At 47.0% G+C, this 23,772-nt stretch overlaps 1 protein-coding gene across 4 annotated transcripts in view; it reads left to right on the forward strand.

Annotated features, from left to right (window-relative positions):
• Positions 1–23,772, forward strand: part of Gpatch1 (G-patch domain containing 1) — a 34,402-nt gene that overhangs the window by 8,005 nt on the left and 2,625 nt on the right. For 2 of the 4 annotated variants that reach the window (XM_063252933.1, XM_063252931.1), the window contains exons 5-19: positions 154–251; positions 2,211–2,269; positions 2,920–3,162; positions 4,263–4,410; positions 5,756–5,835; positions 9,065–9,269; positions 10,230–10,526; positions 11,426–11,604; positions 12,020–12,162; positions 13,929–14,056; positions 14,373–14,542; positions 17,918–18,128; positions 19,474–19,587; positions 21,670–21,767; positions 23,411–23,559. In XM_063252933.1, coding sequence (XP_063109003.1) covers positions 154–251; positions 2,211–2,269; positions 2,920–3,162; positions 4,263–4,410; positions 5,756–5,835; positions 9,065–9,269; positions 10,230–10,526; positions 11,426–11,604; positions 12,020–12,162; positions 13,929–14,056; positions 14,373–14,542; positions 17,918–18,128; positions 19,474–19,587; positions 21,670–21,767; positions 23,411–23,559 — 2,322 coding nt within the window. The remainder of the gene's footprint in view (positions 1–153; positions 252–2,210; positions 2,270–2,919; positions 3,163–4,262; positions 4,411–5,755; positions 5,836–9,064; positions 9,270–10,229; positions 10,527–11,425; positions 11,605–12,019; positions 12,163–13,928; positions 14,057–14,372; positions 14,543–17,917; positions 18,129–19,473; positions 19,588–21,669; positions 21,768–23,410; positions 23,560–23,772) is intronic. The other 2 variants (XM_013146922.3, XM_063252932.1) reach the window with 1 other exon arrangement.

The raw sequence follows: 23,772 nt of genomic DNA on the forward strand, positions 1-23,772 counted from the left end.
GGCCAGCAGGGGTGCGAGTGTAAGCTGGCTGTGGGGTGAGCACAGGCCGGCGGGCGTGAGAAGCGCGGGGTCCAGGACCCAGACGCTGCCTGCTCTGTACTGCAGGTGCTGATGTTGTAAAAGAAGTTCATTTCCTGTGTCTTGACATCCTAGGTTATCTGTGGGTTTTGAATTGCTAAGAAAAATGGGTTGGAAAGAAGGACAAGGAATCGGTCCTCGAACAAAGAGAAGGCCACGGCGACAAAAACCGGGTATGTCTGTTGGTTGTCATGTATTGTACAGCATGCACTAGATTCTTTCTCCTTGCCCCTTGTTTTATTGTTGTTTTCGTCTTTCTGTTTTTTGAGAGGTTCTCACTAGTTCAGGCTGACCATGAATTATATTATTTGGAAGTGATTCAACATGATATATTACATACTTTTAAGTTTTGTTCTTATTTTTTTCCTTTTGTCCATTTTATATAGCCCAGGGTGATCTTTTTTTAAAAATACACATTTTTATATACATAATGATGCCGTTCATCGTAGGGAGTTTGTGTCTGTACATCCTATACATGGTATGCATTGTTCTTTTTTTCCCATTCCCTTCCGCTCCCTTCAACTTCTCTTCCCTTCCTTATTTACAAAAGCTTTGTTTCCATTTTACCCTTCTTTTGTCATTTTTTCTTTTCCTTCCTTTCTTCCCCCCTACCTCCTCCCCTTCCCATTTGAACATTTTCTTCCCATTTCCCTATATGTGTTATATATTTTGGTCCTTATTTACACTTTCAGTTTCTCACACCAGAGAAATATTGTAGTATTTAAATATATGTGTCCGATTAATTTCATTTAAGAGTGTGATCTCAAGGTGGATTCATTTAGCTAGAAATGTCTCAAGCCTAGCCTTCTTTGTGGCAGAGTAGTACTCCATTGTACAAAAAGACCACATCTTGTTTATCCATTCACCAACTGATGGGCATTTGAGCTGTTTCCAAGATTTGGCTCTTACAAAGTGTGCCATCATAAAAATAGATACGCATATTATCACTATGGTATTACACTTCTAATTCTTTCAGAAAGATATCAAGAAGAGGGACAGCCGGATCAATTGAAACCTCTAGTTTTAGTGTTTTGAGGAATCTCCACTCTGATTTCCGTGATGGTTGAGTCAGTCTACACTCCCACCAACAATGAGGAAGGGATCCTTTTTCCCCATAGCCCCGCCAGCATTTGTTATTGGTTGATTTCTTGATGGTAGTCATTTTTTTCTGGGTTGAGATGAAATCTCAGAGTTGTTTTAATTTGTGTCTCTTGAATGATCAGTGATGCTGAACATTTTTCATGTATTTATTTGCTATTTCTACGTCATCTGAGAATTGCCTGTTCATTTCAGATACCTTTGGATTGGGTCTTTAAATTTGAGGGGTCTGATGTTTTAAGTTATATATTCTAGATACTTGTCCTTTGAGGAATAGCTAGCAAAATTTTTTTCCACACTGTAGGTTGTCTCTTCACTCTGCTGATGATTGCTTTTGCTGTATAAAAGCTTTTTAATGAGATCTCAGTTGTTGATTGTTTATGATATTGTTGTGCAATTAAGGTTTTGTTTATAGCTTTGCCTACCCCAATGCTCTCAAGAGTTCTACATATTCTGTCTTCCAGCAGATTCAGTGTTTCTGTTTTAATATTTACATTTTTGATCTATTTGGATTTTAGTTTAGTGCATAGTGAAAGATATGGGTCTAGTTTTAATGTTTAGCATGTGGAAGGCCAGTTTTTAGTCCAGACTATCTTGAACTCAAGCTCATATCCATCCTCCTGCCTCAGCCTCCTGAGTACTTGCACCACTACACCCAGCTCTGAGGCTTTTTATGTGTAGTGGGTTGTAGCTCCAGAGGGACTGTTCCTGTCCGTGTTCCCATCAGCAGTGTAGGAAAGGTCGTGTTTCCTGTCCTCACTTGGAATTCCATCACAGTTTAACCTGAACTCTGAGTGCATCCAGCATTTCCTGGGAGCTCTTCCTGGGGAAGTGATGTTGCTCACTTCCTGTTGCCCAGTGCTGAGGGGCTGGTGGGAGAATCCTCTAGTGATGTGCTAGGTGCACCTCACTAAAGCTGCAGCCCTTTGTAAGCACAGACATAAGCTTCTGAAGAGGGCCCATGAGCTGGTTTTGTTTTGTTTGTTTGGTTGGTTGATTATTCATGGCTAATGCCTTTGAAATCTCTTTTCTAGATCCTGGAGTAAAAATCTATGGCTGTGCATTACCCCCTGGAGGCTCAGAAGAATCAGAGGTATTGGGTTCACTGGTTCACAATCAGAGGTATTTCTTAATGATCCTGAGATTTTAGGGTTGGACACAATTTTAGAAATCAGTCGCAAGCTGGATATAGTGGCTCATGTCTGTAATCCAACATTCAAGCTGAAGCAGGAGGATCGTTGCAAGTTCAAGACCAGCCTGGGTTACAAAGTGAGCTCAAGGCCAGCCTCAACTGCATAGACCCTGTCTCAAAAAGACCAAAAGAAAGAAATCAGTGAGATCTTATTACCATGGAGCACCCATCCCCTAAAACTCCTCTCATTCTGTCAGATAATACAAGGAACACACCTGCACTTTAGATAGCCTTAGTCTGTTCATTTTCATTATGGAGTTGAGTTAATACCATTTGTGCAAGGATGCAACTAGGTCACTTGGAGCACTGTAAATGAACGTTTGGTAATTATCTTTTGGGAATTAATCACTGTGGGTTTTTTTGTTTGTTTGTTTTTGTTTTTGTTTTGTGGTAGTGGGGATTGAGCTCATGACCTTGCACTTGCCAGGCAGGTGCTTATGCTGCTGAGCTAAATCCCTAGCCCAATCACTGTGTTTTAAAATAATATTTTGTGGGTTTACTTTTTGCCGGCCAGTGAGTCGCCTTAATGCTGTTTTAAATGTTGGAAACAGGATGAAGATGACGACTACTTGCCAGATAACGTGACCTTTGCCCCCAAAGATGTCACCCCTGTGGATTTCACTCCGAAGGATAATGTGCATGGGCTGGAGTACAAGGGCCTGGATCCCCACCAAGCACTGTTTGGAACTTCAGCCGAACATTTTAATCTTTTCAGTGGGGAACCCCAGGGGGCCAGCAGTCTTCTTGGAGATGCTGGACTAAATAAAGGAAGAAAACTGGGAATTTCAGGCCAGGTAAAAGTGTTTCTGTGTATAAAGGCAGAACCACTAGTAATTGAATACACTTTCCATGCAGACTTTGAAGTGGTTATGTTTTCCCAGCATGTTTTCTGGAAGGCTCATAAGCACATGGTCTTGATTTTAATAAAGGGCTCCTAAGAGCCTGTGCCCATCTGCTTGATGGAGTTTACATGTTTCTGGGGTGAGGATTGCTTTCTCGAGTTGTGAGCCAAGCAGAAAACCACTCGTTGATTTTTCTTGTGAGACAAGAACTCGCTATGTATTTTAGCTGACCTTGAACCCGATCTGTAACCCAGGCTGGCCTTAAACTCACAATCCTCCCACATTAGCCTGCATAGTACTGGGATTACAGGCCTGCACGCAGCACTGCCTTACCCTTTGGGTTAGTAATATTCTAATTACAGTCTGCCTCTCCAAATTTAGGTCCAAGTTTTACCACCTCTTGGCTGTTTCCCAGTGCTTCGTGTCCTCAGCTGGGGACACAGGGTTAATCTTTACTTGGAGACTTGCTTTTTACTCTTGGAAAGATGGAGAGTGTTTCCTGATTGCCCATCCTCCCAAATGAATTCAGAGCTCTTTGTTAAAATGCATTTAGAAAACAAGAGCTTTCATTTCATTATTACTTTTTCACTCTAGTTCTCTAACAAAATTGAAGTTGTAGAAGACTTTCCCAACAGGACCAGGAGTCCTTACAGCTACCATTGGAGGAACAGTTGTATTCAGACCGGTCGCCAGCACTGGCGCTGGGCCACAGTGGCTAGGGGATGCATATCGCTGCATGGCGTTTGCTGCTGGCTGCTGTTTTCCAAGAGATTTGAGGCTGTGTTAATCTGGGGCTCTCTTTCGCTTCTTGGTGATCAGGGTATGCTACTGTGACCCATTGATCGCATCCTTCCAGGAGCTCTGCCTTCAGTGCAGACAGTGTGGAAGCTGTAACTGCTCACTGTGAAACTTTATTTTTTGCTTCTCCTTTTTTTTTTTTTTTTTTCCTTTTTTATCGGTACCGAGGATCGAACTCATGACTGCCTGCTTGCAAGGCAGGTGCTTATGCTGCTGAGCTAAATCCCCAGCCCCTGAAACTTTATTTTTTGAAGGCTTTCGGTGTCGGTGCCCTGGAAGAGGAAGATGACGATATTTATGCCACAGAAACACTGTCCAAGTATGACACCGTCCTGAAGGACGAGGAGCCTGGAGACGGACTGTACGGCTGGACCGCACCCAAGCAGTATAGAAGTCAGAAAGGTAACTGCACAGACCTGCACCCCAGGGTGGGAGTGAGCATGAGGACCCCAAGAGGAAGCAGCTGCAAGATCCATACTGGAGCATTGGCCTCCAAGAGTGAGAAATGCAGGGGAGAGGAGAGAGGTCTGTGTGGGATGGGAAGGAGAAGCGACATTTAGACTGGACCAGAGCCAGAGCCAGAGCCAGAGCCAGAGCCCGCCATCAAGATGGGGCTGCGCTGCAGAAGAGCGAGTGTATCAGCGCCAAGCCCCCCCGCAGAGCCGCTGTGGGTCAGAGGGCTCAAGGGCTCGAGGACCTGGCGGACAGCCAGCGTAGGGGAGCAGCTCCAAAGCCCAGGCCCGGGCCTGGGAGTAGGGGCCCTTGCAGCCTGCAGCAGACACAGTCTGTCTCCCCACTTGAGCCCCTGGCTCTTTTCTGTTTTAAATTAGCGTGTGCTGATTTCACAGACTGTTGGGTTACAGTGTCGCCTGTACCTTGGATCAGATCCATTCCCGTATGTCCCTCCAGCCCCTTCCTCTTGCCTAATCGCCTTCCTGGGGAGCTCTCTGCATCAGCATAGACTGAATCAGGTTTGGCGGCTCCAAGTAGGCATTCAGGTTCCATCCGGGTGTGCAGGGGACAGACAGTGGGGAGAGGTTCAGAGTCAGCCAGCTCTGCCGCCCACGAGGCCAGGTCAGGCTGCCTGCTGCTCTGGGCGTCAGAGTCTTGGTGAAGTGAGACTGAAGTCTGTCCCAGAGGTGGGCATGGGATGACCAGACGCTGGCACACAGACTGCCTCCCCGGCTGAATAAACAGCACTTCCTGTTCTTTGATTATAGTCACGATAACAGCTTAAAAAGTCAGGAGGTGAGCACTGAGGTAGAACTAATCTATTCAGACATGTGAGCTGCCGTCAGCTAAGGTTTGATTTAATACTTGTCAAATTTATTTAAACTCTGTTGAAGTAATCTCTTACAGAATATATACATGTGAACAGAACCTCCCAAATAATGTCCTTTTACATTTTTAGTAGAGAAAATAGCAAATGCAAACAATTATTTGTTTGTTTTCATGGGTTTTGTTGTTGTCTTAGAAATGGCTCTCACTGCTGTGATTTCTATTTTACCCATTTTCCTCTTGATAGTTTTTCTTGTGACCTTTGACTCCATAGAATATCCCTAGGCTTACCACCCACCAGTCAGTGTGTAAACAGAGGCCCGCAGGCTTTACACCCGCTCTGGCTCCCCCACCCTGCCACCCCCCCCAGGGAGCTCACCAGTGACATGTACTGTGTGTAATGCTCATGTCTTTTGTCTTACTCTAATTGTCTCTGTTTCTCAAATTAATTGATGACATTATTTTGTAGAATCAGAGAAAGATCTTCGATATATTGGCAAAATTTTGGATGGATTTTCCTTGGCTTCTAAACCTTTATCATCTAAAAAAGTAAGAGAGTTGTTTTTTTATTAAAACTTTTTTTTCCTTGGATTGGTACAGTTACATAATCTGACCTGTTATGTTTATTGAAAATATAGGGAAATTCTGCTTTCCAGAAAAACATATTCTGAAGCAGAACTGTGAGTTGGGGTCAGTATGGACCATGTCAGGAAACAATGTCTAGAAAAAAAACTTGCCTTAGAAACATTAGTCAGTAGCTGGGTTGTGTTCAAAACGTCCAATTGCTAATCCCCCTCTCTACCCCTATCCTGAAGGGACAGAATTCAGGGTGACATCACCCGCCGTTTCTTTTTTGAAGTTTGAGGTAGGGTCTCACCAAGTCATCCCACCCCAAAGGGCTCAGATTTACAATACTTCTGCACTGAGATTAAAGGTGCGCACAGTTATGCCTAATTTAATTGCTAATCTTTGAAATCCAAACTTCAAAGTAATGTTTGTTTCCCTTAGAAGATACACGCCAGGGGTGGGGTGGACAGACCAGTGCTTTGTGGTAGAGCGCGCTTGCCTGCTGTGTGCCAGCACCTGGGTTCCCTCCCCAGGACCACCGCTGCCATTCCTGATGCAGTGTAACCCCAGAGAAAGTAGGAAAATCCCCCCAAACCATCAGGACCCACAGTCCTGATTCCTCCTGGCTCTGAAGCCAATGCAAGCCAGGTTCCTGGACTCCACAGCTGTGGCTGAGTAGAGGGGAGAGTGGTGACCAGTGGGTCGGGTTTAGGGGAGCCTAAAGGCCTTCTGGACGGTCAGGAACCAGACATGGGCGCTTCAGCTCAGGCAGGGCACCTGGCCATTTACCTGTCACCACTCCTTATTTAGATTAGCCCACGCTCTAATCCACTTTACTTTCTTCACTCAGCAAACATTTGTTAAGCACCTCTAAGACATGGCCTGTGGTTTTTCAGAATAGAGGAGGCGGGCAGTGCTGCCTGAAAAACCACATTCAGCTTACAGAGGCTTGGCTTTGTTTAGTTTTGATAGTGAGACTTTCTAACAACAAACAGATATTTAGCACGGTGCTAGACATATAGTAAGTAGCTATTACTCCCAGAAATGTCAAGTAATACCAAAGCAGAATGTGAGTTCTTGACGTGGAAGAAAAGGAGGCGTAGTTTAAAATGACAGAGATACACTCATTTGACTTAGGATTCAAACATAAACGGCCCCCGGCTTGGGAATGTGGCTTAGGGTAGTGTGCTCATGAGACCCCAGGTTCCACCTCCGGCCTCCGGCAGACACACAGGTCGCCAAGTCCCAAGCCTGGGGAGCCCCACCAGCGAGGGTGTGGCACAGGCTAGCAGAGCATGACACAGAACAGCAGCTGGCAGTGCTGGCAGTGGAGGAAAGGCCGAATCCAGGGGTCCTGGAAACCCCTCCCTGGGTGGGGCTTTGCTCAGGAATGACTCTGAAGAGCTGGTTCCCTCAGCCTCCTACAGGTGGACCAATGTCTTAGGTAGGTGGCTAAAACCCAGCCACTACCCTGGGAGGCCAAAGAGAACCAAGAGAGGGAGAGAGATGCACTGGGTCCAATGGGGATAGGAGGATGGGGCATGCGCACACCCCTTTTTTCTCCCAGGTGCTTCTGGATCTCCTCTCCTCTCTGCTGCTTTTTCCATTTGCTTTCCTTTGCCTTTCTTGTTTTCTGGTCTGTGATTCTTCCTCCTCCTTCCCCCTTCCCCTCCCTTCCCTCCCCCTCTCTCCTGTCCCCTACTCCTCCTCCTCCTTTCTTTTTTTTTTTCTGTATGCAGTACAAGGCATTAAATCCAGGCCCTTCACACTGAGCTCCATCCCCATCCTTTTTCACTTTTCATTCTGAGTCAGGGTTTTGCTGAGTCACTGATCCCCCCGCCTCACACTCTTAGAGTGCCGGGATTACATGTATGTCTCCCCAGCTTGGGTCCTTTGTTCCCTCCTTTTTCCTTCCCTCTCTCCCTCTCTCCCTCTCTCTTACAGGAGACTGATCCTAAAGCCTACACATACTAACCATGCAAAGGTGTGTCCTCAGTCTTCTGGGGTTTTGTGTGTGGCACCATGAGAATGTCTTGTGGCCAATTTGCAAGTCTTCTCATTTCAGAGAAAGTAATCAGGATAAAATGATTTTGTAAAGTGAGGTTGCTTGACACTGATAATGCCACTCTTTCCTGGTCTTTCGATGTAGCCACCTGTTGGACCTGACCAACACCTGGGGAGTTTGGGAAACTCCAGTGAAGGCAGCAGACCTTGTGGGGTGGACTAGGCTCAGTGCAGGCGAGTCCAGAGGAGCCAAGGCCGCCTGCACTGCAGAATTCAGGGTGGCTTGACTCTTCTCAGACCCTTCAGAATCTAGAAAACAGACTAACTTGAACTCTAGGTTAAGATGTGTTTGTTACATCAGAACGTGCGAGACCATTTAGTGTACTTGTTTAAAACATCTAATATTGGGCTGGGGTGTGGCTCAGTGGAGAACGCTTGGGTAGCGCTCATGAGGCCTTAGATTTGATCCCTAGCACCACACACACACACACACACACACACACACACACACACACGTAATATTTTTCTTCTAACTTTTGTTCTACCCTCATTAATGCCTTCACAATGAAAAACTCCTGAATTTCTCAAATATATTTAAATTTCAGTTATTTGGATTATTAAAGCTATTTTGGTTCCAAAAATATGGCCTGAGGTTTAAATTTGGAACTGAAATAGAAGCAAAGTTATCTTTTTTGTTTTTGTTTTTGGAGGCAGGTTTCACTGTGTAGCTCCTGCTGCCCTTGGACTCGTTACGTAGCCCAGGTTTGCAGCAATCCTCCTGTTTCAGCCTCCTGAGTGCTGGGATTACAGGCGTGTGCCATCACGCCTGCCTGGCTCAGAATTCTCAATTTAAAAGTAACTGGTTTAAAGCTATTATGTTTTTCACAACATCGCTCATGCTTTTCTGTTCCGTGCTCTATGGTGGGCCCGTTCTGCCTGGGTCATTACACAAGCTGCCCATCATCTTTCTTCTTGTCATCCATGCACATCCTCATTTCTGTGTAAACATGGGTGCAAACATGAGGTTCAAAATACATGAGCCCTGAGACAGTGCATCCTGGTGATGCTCCGAGGGCCACCTTGGATGCTGCTGGGAAGGAGCAGGCTTAGTCATAGCAGAGGGACAGGAGTGGATTTCCCAGGTTAAATTTAACGTGGTCTTTTTGCAGCCTGTAATGCCTGGATTTTGTTGTTTTCTTCTGTTAAGATTTACCCACCACCCGAGCTGCCCAGGGACTATCGGCCGGTCCATTATTTCCGACCTGTGGTCGCCGCCACCTCGGAGAACTCCCGTTTACTTCAGGTGTTATCAGAGTCGGCTGGAAAGGCAGTGCACGACCCAACGACACACAGTAGGCACCAACTGAATGCCTCCAAGCGGGGGGAATTACTAGGAGAGATGCCAGTCCAAGGTACGCACCACGAAATCATGGAAACCATTGCGCTGAAAAAAATCTCTCAGCAGCTTCAGAATGGAAGGTGCCGCCCCAGCTGAAGCTCTCTGTGTGCTTTTGTCCTCCCAAACTGTAGGAATGATGTCATTTCTTGTGAACAGCGCATGAATAGTGTACAAGCCCTCTCTTTTTTCAGATTTGTCTTTCCACTTTCAGTTTGTTGTAAAATTGCAACTTTTACCTTAAACTCCTCTGTTCTCAGGCATTTGTTATGCTTTAGGAATGGGGTACGCTCGCTTCATCTGCTCAACCAGGGAAAGCATGCTTTTTCCCAGGGAGGGAGGTGGTGGGTAGCTCCCCTTGTGAAAGTCCTAAAGGGATGAGTGTGCCTAACAGTCCAGAGAATGGAGAAGGCCAGCAGGGCGCAGGACAAAGAGGGGCGGGGGGGGGGGGAGAGCCTCGGGTCTCAAGGGAGTTGAGCCCTGCAGCATTGTCATTTGGGAGCCTGGTGGCATCTCCCTGAACCGAGCTGTGTGCCCACGCCCTCCCCTTCCTGCTCTCCCTGCTCTTCCCCATGTCAGTCTATGAGGTGCGCCGAGCACTGCTCGGCCCAGAAGGGAGGAGCCCCGATTCTTGCCCAGACCCCACCCCACGAGTCCTCTCAGCTCTGTACCAGCACCCAGCTTCTGGCCTCTCATTCCCCTGCATTCCGTTCCTCCTCCCGGGTCTGGCCGGCTTCTCTCACAGAAGCCCCCCTCAACCATAATGGTCCAACCAAGTGTTAGCCTGCAGATTGTCACTGTAAAACAGGAGATACATCACTGCCTACTTCCCTGGGATCTGTGAGCATAGAAACCAGACCAACCCGATGAGTCTCAGCTCATTATGTAACTGTGTGCTATGGAAAATGACCATACAAAGAAGTATAAACACCTTGTGACACTTTCCATCCTTTCTGGATACTATTTTTTTATTCAGGTTCAGCAACTTCAGTGTTAGAGTTTCTGTCCCAAAAAGACAGAGAGAGGATCAAGGAAATGAAGCTGGCAACTGACCTGAAAGCCGCGCAGCTGCAGGCCAGGAGTCTGGCACAGAGCGCAGCAAACAGCAGAGCCAGGCCCTCCTCACCGGACCTCGGACACAGCCCTTGGCACGTGGCCCTGGGTGGCGCAACAGCCCCCACGAGAGCCAGCAACTTCAGACCTTTTGCTAAGGATCCAGAGAAGCAAAAACGATACGAAAAGTTCTTACTGCATATGAAAAAGGGACAGAAAGGTGGGTGCTCATCTGGGTCTCCTGTGCCTCAATCTGCCCTCTTTCTCTTACTGTCCCCAGATTTAAAATTGAACTACTCTGCTTAGCCAGGGTTTCTGCCTGTCCTGCTGCAAAGGATGCAAAAGTTTCAGACCCAGACTCTTGAGCAGAGCAGACCCAGTAGCTCAGGTTCCTCGGTAGCCGTTCTGTAGTGCTGCCAGGGGCCAGCACTAAATTAATTTGCTGTTTGGAAATGATTGACCTCTGTCAGTGCTGCATTTCTTTTTTTTCTTTTTTCTTTTTTCTTTCTTTTTTTTTTTTTTTTGAGTTTCGGGGATTGAACTCACAACCTTGCACTTACCAAGCAAGCACTTGAGCCGCTGAGCTAAATCCCCGGCAGTGCTACATCTCTGACCAAGAGCACATTAGGTCCTGCTATATGCCAACTGTCCAGTCCCTAACCGTAGTCTGAAGTTTGACTCAGAAGCATAATGAGGCTGTTGAATTATTGACTTAAGGAAAAAGGTTAGAGGCAGAAGGAATCTCGCTGGGTGAACTTATTCTCCAAGAGTGATTCCAGGTTCTTTGCTTCAAAAAGGTGTCCCCGGGGCTGGGGATTTAGCTCAACGGCATAAGCACCTGCCTTGCAAATAGGCAGTTGTGAGTTTGATCCCCGGTACCGATAAAAAGGAAAAAGACCAAAAAAAAAGGTGTCCCTAAGCAGTGGTCTCTCGGATGCTTTTCTCCATTCTGCTTGGTAGAGTTCAATAAAAGCTCCTATGGGAGGCAGGGGCAGTGTTACCAGGGGTCCTGCCAGTGTGACACCTGCCCACGCCCGGGAATGTGAGGGGGCCCTTTCCCAGGAGGCCCTCCAGGCCCTCCACGGTCCCCCTAAGCCCCGTCTTGCCCCCTCACCACAGACGCTCTGGAGCGCTGTCTGGACCCCAGCATGACCGAGTGGGAGCGAGGCCGAGAGCGGGAAGAGTTTGCGCGGGCTGCCCAGCTGTACACGGCTTCCCATTCGACCCTGTCCTCCAGGTTCACTCACGCCAAAGAGGAAGACGACTCAGAGCAAGTAGAAGTCCCTCGAGACCAAGAGGTCTGTCACCATCGCATTCCTACCCAGCAAAGTGTGTTTTATTTATTTAGCAGTGCCAGAGTTTAAACCCAGGGCCTGGCACATACAATGCCCATGCTCTACCACAGAGCTTTATTTTCAGTTTAAAACATGGTACCATTAAATATTTTAAATCTGTCACTGAAAAGTTCAAAAGACACATGGCATAGTGGAATATGAGATGCTTTTATGCTTTGGTTTCCAAGGTACTTAAGCAAAAATACTGTGTATAGTATTTTGTAATTCTAGACAGTTGCTTGAAAATGTACTTCCGCATGTAGACACTCATCGACTAACTGACTAACCGACTGACTGACCAGAAATGCCAGACGATGAAGCTAAACACTTTGTAAGTGGACATGCTGTCAGGTCGGTTATGTGACACTTTGTGAAACAGCTCGTGTCTTCCCAGAACGATGTGACTGACAAGCAGTCCGCCGTGAAGATGAAGATGTTTGGGAAGCTCACCCGCGATGTGTTTGAGTGGCACCCTGACAAGCTTCTGTGTAAGAGGTTCAATGTCCCCGATCCCTATCCAGGGTGAGCCCCATAAAATGTTCTGCATTTTTACAAAACATGTTCTCCCACGTTCAAACAAACTTTCCCTTCATACTTTCTCCTTATAATTTCCTTTGTCTAGATCGACTTAGCTATAAATCTTTAAAGTTATGAATTTTGCAGATTCACTTTAACTTCTATTAATTCATTGTTTAAAAAAAAAACCCTAAATAGGGGCTGGGGATTTAGCTCAGCGGCATGAGCGCCTGCCTTGCAAGCAGGCGGTCGTGAGTTGGATCCCTGGTACCGATAGAAAGGAAAAAGACAAAAAAAAAAAAAACCCTAAATAGTAGGTCAGGTGTGCAGGTTCATATCTGTAATCCCAGCATTCTGGGAGGCTGAGGCAGGAGGTTCATAAATTCAAGCCCAGTCTGGGAGTTCTAGGCATTTAGCAAGACCTTGTCTCAAAATCTAAAAAAATGTTGTTCTTGTTGTTTGTTTGATTGCTGGTTTGGGTTTTTTTGAGGGAAGGTTTGCTATATAGTTCAAGCTGGCCTTGAACTCACTATGTAGCCCAGGCTGGCATAGAATTTATACTGATTCTCCTGCCTCAGACTCCCAAGTGCTAGGATTATAGGCAAGCGCTGCCAACACCTGGCAACCAAATTCTTTTTATTTTTATTTTTATTTTTGGTATTACTGGGGATCGAACTCACAATCTTTTGCTTGCCATGCAGGAGCTTATACTGCTGAGCTAAGCCCCAGATTAAATAATTTTTTTTAAAAAGCGTTGGGATTTAGCTTAGTACAAAGGGCCTAGGTTCAATTCTCAGTACCTCAAAACAAACACACACTCTAAAACCCAAATATTTAGATAGCAAACTTTATCCATATTGAAATGTGAAACTCAGATGCACCTAGTTACAAAAGCTAAATACTTTTGCTTGTCATCTTTTAAATGCTGTTCACATGTTTTATATCTAAGATATTACTTACATTTTCTTTTTGGTGGTTGTGGTCCAGGGTATGGAACTCAGAGCCTTGTACATATGAAGCAAGTGCTGTACCACTGAACTATACCACCAGTCCAATTTCTTACATTTCCTAATTCTCTATGAAAGCTCAGCCAGGTGTAGTGGTGCATGCCTGTAGTCCCAGCACTTGGGAGGCTGAGATAGGAGGAATGCCATGAGTTCAAGGCCTACCTGGGCCTGATTTCAAGGCAGCCTTTTACTGCATAGTAAGACCTTGTCTCCAAAAAACCCTAAAATAGTAAATAAATTAATTAATTAATGTTCAACATTTTCTTAACTGATTATAAACATTGCCAGAAAGCATAATCACTTGATTCAAACTATACCAGAAACGGTGGATATGTTTTAGCAGTAGAAATCGACTGCTAAATTAAACTCCAGCCAGTTGTGGTGGCTCATGCCTATGATCCCATCTGAGACAGGAGGCCACAAGTTCAAGGCTAGTCAGGGCAGTTTTCTGAGACCCTGTCTCAAAAAGACTGGGAGAGTAGCTCAGTAGTGAAGCATTTGCCTAGCATGTGCCAGGCCCTGGGTCAGTTCCCAGCACTATAAAAAAAAAGTGATGCATTCTAGCTCTTAGTATAATAAGAAAAACTCACACCTTCTAAAGTCAGCCGTCTGAATTCCTAAATTGCTTTGTGAAGTGCAGACATCTAAGATGTATCCTTAGTAGGAGAGCTGGGCAGAGAGGGCAGACCAAAAACTTTACAGGACATGGATTTTATCCTAGGATTTGTTTCTAAAACTGTATCTTTTTTTCTTTTCAACCCCTAGTTCAACTTTAGTTGGGTTACCTAGAGTGAAACGGGACAAATACTCAGTTTTCAACTTCCTGACTCTTCCGGAGACCACCCCACCGCCCACAGCACCAGCATCCAGTGAAAAAGGCCCACAGCTCCGAGGTTCGGACGGGGACAGGGCTTCTGGGGTCCCCACTGAGCAGCACCTGAACCTGTCACCTGCTAGGAGAACAGGGGGTCTGGTCCTAAGGGTACCCATAGTGTAGGCTTTCCCGCCACTACCACCCTCTCGCACCCCTCCGCCGGCTCACATTGCGCTGGTCTGGACGTGGGCTCCCTGGGGCCCGTCTGTCCCACTTCCCCAGCGCCTTGCACAGCGCACGGCAGCGCCGCTGCTCCGGGCGCATGACATGTCCGCAGTGAGGAACTCTCCTTTTGCTGGCTGATTCCAATGTCAGGCCCATGTCCTACCTTTCAGAGACAAGGAAACCATCCAGATGGGATGCAGCTCAACATGAAAAGAAGGAAGATTCCATTAGCGAGTTTTTAAGTCTGGCTAGATCCAGAGCTGGTGCCCCTAAGCCAGAGCCCAGTCCCTCGGTGAACACCGAGGAAGGGCGCACACCACCAGAGTCACTTCCAAATAAGGTATGTGAGGCTCCAGGTTCAGACCGACTGTGGCCTGGCCCTCTCTCCATGGTAACCCTTGCCCCATGTTACCTCATAGCAGGGCTCATCAAACGCTTTTCCTGAAGGCCAAGGTGGTACACACTTTGGGTCTCTTGGCCCATGCAGTGTCTCTGGCGACTGCTCATCTCTGCTGTTGACAATGAAGGAAACCATGAGCAAATATGTAAGGAACTCAAGTGCTGTGTTCCAATAAAACTTTATTTATAGAAACAAGCCAGAGACTGGATTGGCCCGTGGGTTATATTGGGCTGATACCGCCTCTGCAGTCCAGCAGTTCAGCTGTGGCTTTAGTCATGGGAGGAGAGATGGGGTGCGGTAGAGCAGCACTCTGGGGGGCCAAGGCAGGCGTTTCCAAAGTTTGAGCCCAAGTGGGCAACTCAGTAGCTTAGTGAGATCCTGTCTCAAAATTAAAATCTAAAAGACTAGAGATGTGGCTCAGTGGGGAAGCCCTGGGTTCAGTCCACAGCCCTGGAAAAAAGAAAAAGTGTTAGGAAAGATTATAGGTTTCTCTGTCTAGCATGACTCACCTGCGTCAAGCATTGAAACAAGGTTCATATTGGAAAATTAATTTTCTAATCCATAAGTGTTCTTTTGTGGAAAAATAGAGAAGATATCCATTGCTGTTTTTTAAATTGTTGCCTTAATAGTTAAAAGTTTTACTTAATTGCTTTTAATATTTAATGCTTTCATGTATTTTTTGTTTTTCTGTTAACTGATGTGCTAGCTGGGCACGGTGGCGCACACCTGTAAAGAGGGAGGGCAGAGCTGAAGCTCAGACGGTCATCATTTCTGTTCTTTCTTCATTCCTAAGGTTCCAAGTTTTCCTCTCATGTCATTTCCTTCTGAAGGACCTCTTGAGGTCGCTTCGTTCTGGTTTCCTGATACTGTAGACAGAATCACGGATCTTTGCCCTTTTAAAATTTTTTTATTTTGAGACAGTGTGTCATTAAGTCACTCGGTTGTCCTGGCCAGTTTTGAACTTGTGACGCTCCTGTCTCAGCCAGGTGCTGGGATTATAGGTGTGTACCATTACGATGCCTGTCTTGCTGTTACATTTTTAATAGCATAAACCCACTACCAGTCCCTGGCTCAGTGATTCCACCAGATTAGGAAGCTTCTAGACTTTCTTAAAAAGCATGTTGCTATAGCCTTTGTACACTGTCGTGGTTCTAAGTCTACACAGATGCAAACGAACACATCTCTTGGGAGAGTGTGACCGGGTGTTAGGGAGCTTTGTCCGTATGGACATGGTGTGTTTGCTGTCTGTTGAGTTGATTTGGTTGAGATGAGAGTGTGTCCCAGGCTGGACTTGAGCTGCCTCCCGAGCAGCTGGGACCCCTGTGCACATCTCCGCACTTGGCGAGGTTCTGTGTCCAGCCAGGACTGCACGGGCCGCTGCTCTCGTGGGCTTGTCTGGTGCTTCCTCGGGATTAGTTGCGGGACTTCTTCTCTGACTGAGACAGCCCGGAGGAGGTGCTGTGCTGTCCTCACACCCTGTCAGGTGGCACCTGTCCCAGTGTGTCCCTTGACTGACACTCTCGAGGGTCACTTGCGTAGACAGGTTCTGCCTGGCTTCTCTACTATAAAGTTTTAGTGTTTTCCCTCTTGAAATCAGTAAGGCCTTTTGTTTCTGAATTTATTATACATGTGTAGTTAATTATTTTAAATTAATATCTAGGAGCATTTGAAATATGTAGATGCCCTTTTCCTCATAAACCTATTTATGATAGCCCCATGGGTCCACGGCTCCGACTTCCCCCAGAGGAAGCAAGGTGGTGCTGTGTTTGTCTCTGTGATCAGATTCTGGGCGGCTCAGCTGCGTGGGGCCTTCACACTGGCTGCGTGTTCTGCACATCTCGACCCTGTTCTTTCCTCGCCCCTCTCTCCAGAATCAGTCCTTGTTGCGGTGTTTTTTATGGGAAATGATGTCCAGAGAATAAATTCTGGACACGTTCCTGGCATGTGTGTGTGCCTGTGTGTGTGTTAATGGGGACTGAACCCCGGGTCTTTACAGTGAACTATATGTCAAGTCCCTTTTTATTTTTTGAGACAAAGTCTCGCAGAGTTGCTGAATTTTCCAAGTTGGGCTTGGATGTGTGATCCTCCTGCCTCAGCTTCCCAGACTTGCTAAGGTTATGGGGGTGCAATGCCACACCCAGCCTGACTTTTTAAAGAATCACTTTACTTTTTTTTTTTGGTACCGGAGATCTAAACAATCACTTTTCATCTTTGTTTTGTTTTGTTTTGTTTTTCTCGATACCAGGAATGGAATTCACAACTGCCCATTTGCAAGGCAGGCGCTTATGCCACTGAGCTAAATCCCTAAATCCCCAGCCGCCGATCTTTATTTTTTCAATGAAGAATTTGCCTTAAAACTACAACCTTTAAGCTGGGGATATAGCTCAGTGGCACAGTACGCACCTCGCAAGCGAGAGGTCCTGAGTTCCATTCCTGGTACCAAAAACAAAATACAACCCTCACTATCCTGTACCAGTTTTCCTCCTGTGGGTGTTTGTCACTGCTGTGGCATGTGTCATGATTTGGGGAGTTGTCACTGACCAAGAGCAGAAAGGACTGGGTATCAGAGTCCAGGCCCACGCTGGACACAAGCCCGGAGGCCTCTTCAGTCTCTTGGCTCAGGCGTCTCCCATGGGACGTGGAGGATGAGTGGCTCCTGCAGGCTGGTCCCGGGGGGTCTCCTACCACCACTGTCTGCACTGAGTTCTCTTGGTCTCCATCTGGTGAGATGCTGGTGGCAAGCAGTGGTCTGTCTGCTTCATACCTTTGCCCCATGGGTACCGCACCAGTTTGGGCACAGTTACAGCCTCCTTTTGTTAGCCAGACTGTCCATCACCTGGGCTTACTTTAGGAAGGATGCTGTGTAGTTGCACGGGAAGATGTGACCATTTTATTGACCTTTCCCGGCTCAGTCTCGGTTGCATGGAGAGCGCTTCTCTGCAGTGTGGCCTATGGGCGCCACCTTTCTTACCGTCAGTCCCGAGCCCTGAAGGTTTGAAGCATCTCTTGAACACAGGACAGCGTCAGTGAGCTTGACTTTATCTCTCGGGCCCTCCACACTCCTGATTAATGACAAGGCTCTGTGAAGTGGTTTAGTTCTGCTTACGCGGCACATCCTAGAAAAGCATCAGAAAAGTAAATGGTGCGGGAGTGACATGGTTTAGTCAGGCAGTGTGTGGCTGTGCACAGCCTTGTGCACCGGCACGGGCACACGGGTGTGTGTGTGTGCCTGGGTGTGCATGTGACTGAGTGCGCTCTGGAAGGCCGACTCCCGATGCTCTTGCTCACGTGTTCCTGTTACCCACCGCTCTGCAGACAGGGCACAGTGGTGCAGCCCCACAGACCGAGGGGGAAGGCAGCCGCCCGTCCATGGACTTGTTCAAGGCCATCTTTGCCAGCTCCTCGGAGTCCTCGTCTGAGGAGGAAGAGCAAGACAACAGTGAGGACGAGCAGGCGGGCCCGGAGGAGGCCGGCTTCGGGGGCACACAGGACAGCGACACCCGGGAAGCTGTGTCTGTGGCCCACGGTATGTCAGTGTCTCAGACCTGGGGACCTAAAGGGGAAAACGCTGGGTCTCGGTCTTCAGTCTTAAACCAGGGGATCAGCAGTCAGGGTGGCAGAACAGAGTTCTTTGCTTACTTTTGCAGTGCTGAGTGTAGAACCTCGGGGCTCACATGCCAGGCAGGTGCCTCGGCTCTGAACAACACCCCAACCCCAGCATTCTTCCACTGTAAATGTCTGTGTGATTTTAGGGCAGCCGTGTTTGATTACTGATTTTCCAACTTAACCTAATTGAGAGAAATGTAAAAATATTTTTCATTTAAAAGTAATGTTTTTGGCCAGGGCTAAAGGTCAGGGGCACAGTGCCTACCTGGCCAGCGCGAGGTCATGAGTTTGATCCCTGGTACCGAAAAAAAATTTTTTTTACTTTTTTTTTTTTCATTTTTATCGGTACCGAAGATTGAACTCACGACCGCCTGCTTGCAAGGCAGGTGCTTATGCCACTGAGCTAAATCCCCAGCCCCGAAAAAAAATTTTTGAGGGCTTTAATCAAAAAGTTACACAGAAATAGAAAATATTATTTATCTTTAGGAAATAGCAAATCCCAATTTATTGTATCTGAAGGGGAAAAAAACCCATTTTTAAAATTGCAAGTCTTAAAAGTATATAAGTGCTTAGGTATGATGATACACACCTGTAATCCCAGTACTCTGGGAGGCTGAGGCAGGAGGATCATAAATTTGAGCCCAGCTTGAGACACTTAGTGATGTACCAAGACCCTGTCTCAGAATTAAAAATGGGCTGGGGATATAGCTCAGTGTGAAGGCCTCAGGATTGATTCCCCATGCTCCCCACACATAAGAAATGTAGAGAGCTTAAATACTTCGTAATCTTTTCCTAGAAATAACCGCTGATAACATGTAACTTGTAACATGCATAGTTTTGCCATTTTTTCTCTTCTAATAAACATCTTTTAAATAATGTGGTATTTAATACAAATGTGCCAGTTTATTTTCATTTTTCCCTTTGTTGACAGTTCATTCGAGTGAAATCAGCCCTCACTAGTTTTCTAGGGTGGCACACGTTGCGCCCCCGTGGTTTGTGAGTGCTGATTTCTCCTCCCGTGGCCCCTGCTTGAGGGTGTTTGACCCTCGGCTGCACAGTGACCTGGAGAGTGTGCCCCTGGCTACAGCTGCCTCTCGGCAGGACACCCCAGTGCGCTGGCCATAGGGGTCCTTGGGTAGCTGGCCGAGGTGACTCTGCCAGATTCGTTGTGTCCTCAGTGCCCGTTTGGTGGCAGCAGACAATGAGGGACTCCCTCACGTTAACAGTGGGCTAATGAATGACAGTCACCCTCTGGTGTTTTCCAGCTCCTGCACCAGCACCTCCTGAGCCCGCCCCGGTACCTCCCTTCCCGATACAGAAGATGCAGCTGGATGAACGGGAAGAGTTTGGCCCGAGGCTGCCACCCGTCTTCTGCCCCAGTGAGTCCGGAGCTCTCGTTTTGCCTCTCAGCGTCTGCACACATCTTCCCTGAGATGTGACAGCTCTCCACGCATGTGACAGCCACGCATCCCTCTAATCTGACTCCAGGCCCACCCAACACACTTATTTCTGGTTTCTGTGTTTCTGGTCACCCTTTGCAACCAGTCACCTCCACTGGTGCCTGAATGGTCGCTGCTGCTCACAGTGCCACAGACCTTTCAGCTTTTGCCTTCAAATTTTCAGATGTTTTTTGTAGGATCTTGAGTATCTTAAATTTCATCACTTACAGAGATTTTTAAAAAAGGAAAAGTCTTGCATGCAAAGATGGCAGGCGAATTGCCTTTTTTGAGACAAGGTTTCACCATGCAGTTCAGGCTGGCTTTGAGCTCACTTTGTAGCCCAGGCTGGCCTTGAACTCCGAGCGATCTTCCTGTCTCAGCCTCCTGAGTGTTGGAATTACAGGTATACACCATCATGCCCAGCTGGGGGAACTGAAGGAAGAAGAGTATTTTAAGTCTTTTATACTTTGGCTAATGAAGCACATAAAGTACTGTCCGTCCTCTTCTCTCAGTATCTGCGAGCCACTCCTGTACAGGGCATCTTACAAAGTCCCTCCTCATAAATTGTTTAGCCTGCTTTTTATCATCTCTTTGAAGGTTCCATTAACATCTACAAATGCAGCCCAGACATGTACCCAGCATAATTCCATTGTCCACTTTTATTTTCCTCCAGGCCTCACAGTTATTAAATAATGATTTGGTTAATTAAGCTATCTTTCAAAGAGATGCTAGAAAGCAGAGAAAGTATAAAGCTTAGAAAAATTGCAGTGACTGTATTTTTCATTGACCTTAGGTGTTTATATCTTTATTTTTAAATTGGTATCGCACTTGAAAATTATAATTATTCCTTCACTGTTATTCCTTCTACTTTTTTTTCTGGAATGTCCTTGCTACCCATTGAAAGGGTTGTTGACCCAGACCAGACACTGTAGCCAGAAAAAGCCTCAGCCAGAATTAGGGAGCTCCTGTCTCCCCCGCCCCTAGAGATTTACCTGTAACCCTATATCCCCCCACCCTTCGGAATCTGCCCCTGGCGCCAAATGTGTGCCAATGAAATACCTGTGCATCTCTAATGGCCTTAGGGCACTGCCCTAAGCTTAGGCTACTTATATTCCCCCACGCCATGTGCTGAGAGAGAGATCGCCAGACTTCAGCGGCCGGTGTGCCAGTCATCTCTCTCCGTGTTCTCAGAATAAAGGCCTCTTTTGTTTTATACTCATCATCTTTTGGAAATAATCCTATCACCCATAAAATACTTTGTAATGATTTGGCGTATGTCTTTTTCAGGGGACATGGTTTTTTTAAAAAATGTGACATGGGACTGGGGATTTAGCTCAGAAGCATAAGCACCTGCCTTGCAAGCAGGAAGTCGTGAGTTCGATCCCCGGTACCGAGAAAAAAAAAAAACAAACTTAAAAAATGTAGCATGGAAAAAACAATCAAGGGAGGTAAATTATGAAATACCTGACCAACTCTAAGGCTAGAAATTGCAAGCATTTGTTAATGAGTTTTGGAAAATAGTCACACTCTTGAAACTCTTGAAACTTTTCTTTAGTTGGAAAAACTTGTTCTGTTCCTATTATCATGATTTTTGTTTTGTTTTGATTACCTACAAATATATATCCCATGAACATGTCTTGGTCCGAGTCAAGGTGATGAGCCTAGGCCCATGCACCTCATTCAGTTTTTTCAGTTTTTGGAGCTGGAGATTGAGCCCAGAGCCTTTGCTCTGCGACTCATTTATAGCCATTTCATTTTGTTTTGTTTTTGGTACTGAGGATCGACCTCACACTTGCCAGGCAGGTGCTTGTGCCACTGAGCTGTACCCCCGGCCCACCCCATTTTAAAATGGGCAACCAGAATAGAGAGGTTGGGGGTCATAGCAGGCGAGGCCAGTGGGGTGCTGCTGGGGCTGGGCAGGGGGCAGGCCCCATCCACCGAAGACTCCCCACCTGGTGATTTGGGAACTCGCTTTTTTAACAGTCTCCCTAAAAGTTCAGGGTTATGACGTTCCTCTTTCAGATGTGCGTCGGAAACCTGAGACACCTCAAAAAGAGAAATGTAAAAAGAACAAAGAAAAACACAAGAGCAAGAAAGAGCACAAACGAAAGAAGGACAAGGTGAGGACGTCATGCGTCCCCTGGCGGCGTGGGCCTGGGCTGCGACTTCTGGAGTCCAGAAGAGCCCCGGCCGGGCGGGGACCTGGGGCCTGCAGATGCACACAGTCGCTCACAAGCTATTTTTCTGTCAAAGCAGCATTCAGTTGTTTAGTTGTGCTTTAAAAATTTTTTTGTTATAAAGATTTAAAAACAGGGAAAAAGAGTATTTAAGGCCTCTTAGGATAAAGGGTGAATATTCAATAATAAAGCAGCATCTATTGATTATTCATTCCATATTAAAATGAAGGTATCTTGAGCACGTCTCAACTAATGTTTCTTTTCCAGTACTGGCGGTTGAACCCAGGGCCTTCTTACTGAGCTACATCCTCAGCCCTCCTTCTTTGCTCTTTGTTCTATTTTTATCTTTTATTTATTTATTTTATTTTATTTTTTCTGGTACTGGGAATCAAACTTGGGACCTCATGCTTGCCAGGCAGACGCTTTTGCTGCTGAGCTGTACCTCCCGCCCCTCCACTTTTTACTTTTTGCTTTGAGACAGGCTCTGCTAAGTCCCTAAATTGACCTGTGACTTGTGATTTTTCTGCCTCAGCCTCCCATAGTACTGGGATTATAGGTGTGTGTGACCATGCCCGGCCACTTTTATCTTTTAAACAGTACTAGGACTGGAACCTTAGACCTCACTAGGCAAGCACTGCACCCCTGAGCTAGCGGCCCTCCAGCCTCAAGTCCTTTGTCATTAGTAAAGACGGCGCCAGCCGTGTGTAGCTTGTCACTGGCACGGAAGGAAACCTGAGCACAAAGAATAGCTGCGCATCCCCCATCAGCATCGCTGGTCTCAGCATCTGAGTCTCCCCTAGGCTTTTAGCTGGGTTCTTGTTATCATCAGGGACTTGGTGTGGCTCAGTCTGGGAGTACAATACATTGCAAACTGCCCCAGTGTTGGCTCCTGGGGCAGAAGGTTCCTGAGTGTGCAGCAGACTGAAGTGCTCATCCGTGAGGAGACCAGATGGGAAGTCCGGATGGAGCCGCCTGCTCTGGGAAGAGCCCTGCTGTTCATTGCCTTCCCTCAGTGTCTGTTCCCTGGCTTGACCCCTGCCATGCAATCCCTTGGGTACCTGGCGAAACAAACCAGTCAGGCTCTCGAGAAGTGGCACTGATCCCTGCAGAAAGGAGGCTACAGCATGGTACTGCCAGCAACCCAGTTGTTTGGGAAGCTGAGGCAGGAAGGTCAGAATTTTGAGGCCAGCTTGGGGCAACTTAGACCCTGTCTCAAAATAACAATAAAAAGGGCTGGGCTGTAACTCCGTGTGAAGGCCCCGGGTTCAATCTCCAGTACCACTGAAAGAAAAGGAAAAAAATATACATACACATGCACACACACACCACAACTAAATGGGGTCCTGGGGTGTCAGCTTGGTTTGGCACTGTGGACCTCTGCTCAGGGGGACGTGCCCAGCTGTCTGTCCTTGGCTGCCTGTGTGAGGCCAAGGCTCAATGCTTGACTCTGGGTTTGAATGATTGCAGCAGCCAGAGGCCGCACTTCAGGGAGGGAGGAGAGCGCTGCCCTGCAGCCCCGCCCGGCATCCAGGCCAGCTTTTCACACCAGCATCTCCCTCCTGTCTTGTCCTCTTTTCTTTTCCCAGAAAAAGAAACACAAAAAGCACAAACATAAAAGCAAACAGAAGACTAAAAAATCTGAGAAAAGCAGCAGTTCTGAGAGTACCGACAGCCATGACAGTGAGAGTGATGGAGCAGGGACCCCCGACCTGTCCCCTGAGGAGCTGCTTCGACGGTAAGGGGGAGATGGGAGCCTGCTTCTCTTCTGCTCAGGTCCCCGCGCCATTGCTTTCTCCCTGTCTCCTTAGCCCTCGCTGACTTTTTTTTGTACCAGGGCTCAAACTCATGACCACGCGCATGCCAGGCAGGCGCTGTGCCGCTGAGCCCCATCCCCGGCCATTCATGTTAGTTACCTCTTCCTGTCGCCGCACCACGCCCATGCACTGAC

Source organism: Cavia porcellus, unplaced genomic scaffold (assembly GCF_034190915.1).
Source record: "Cavia porcellus strain 051 isolate PalLab524CR breed Dunkin Hartley unplaced genomic scaffold, mCavPor4.1 scaffold_7, whole genome shotgun sequence".
NCBI lineage: Eukaryota > Metazoa > Chordata > Mammalia > Rodentia > Caviidae > Cavia > Cavia porcellus.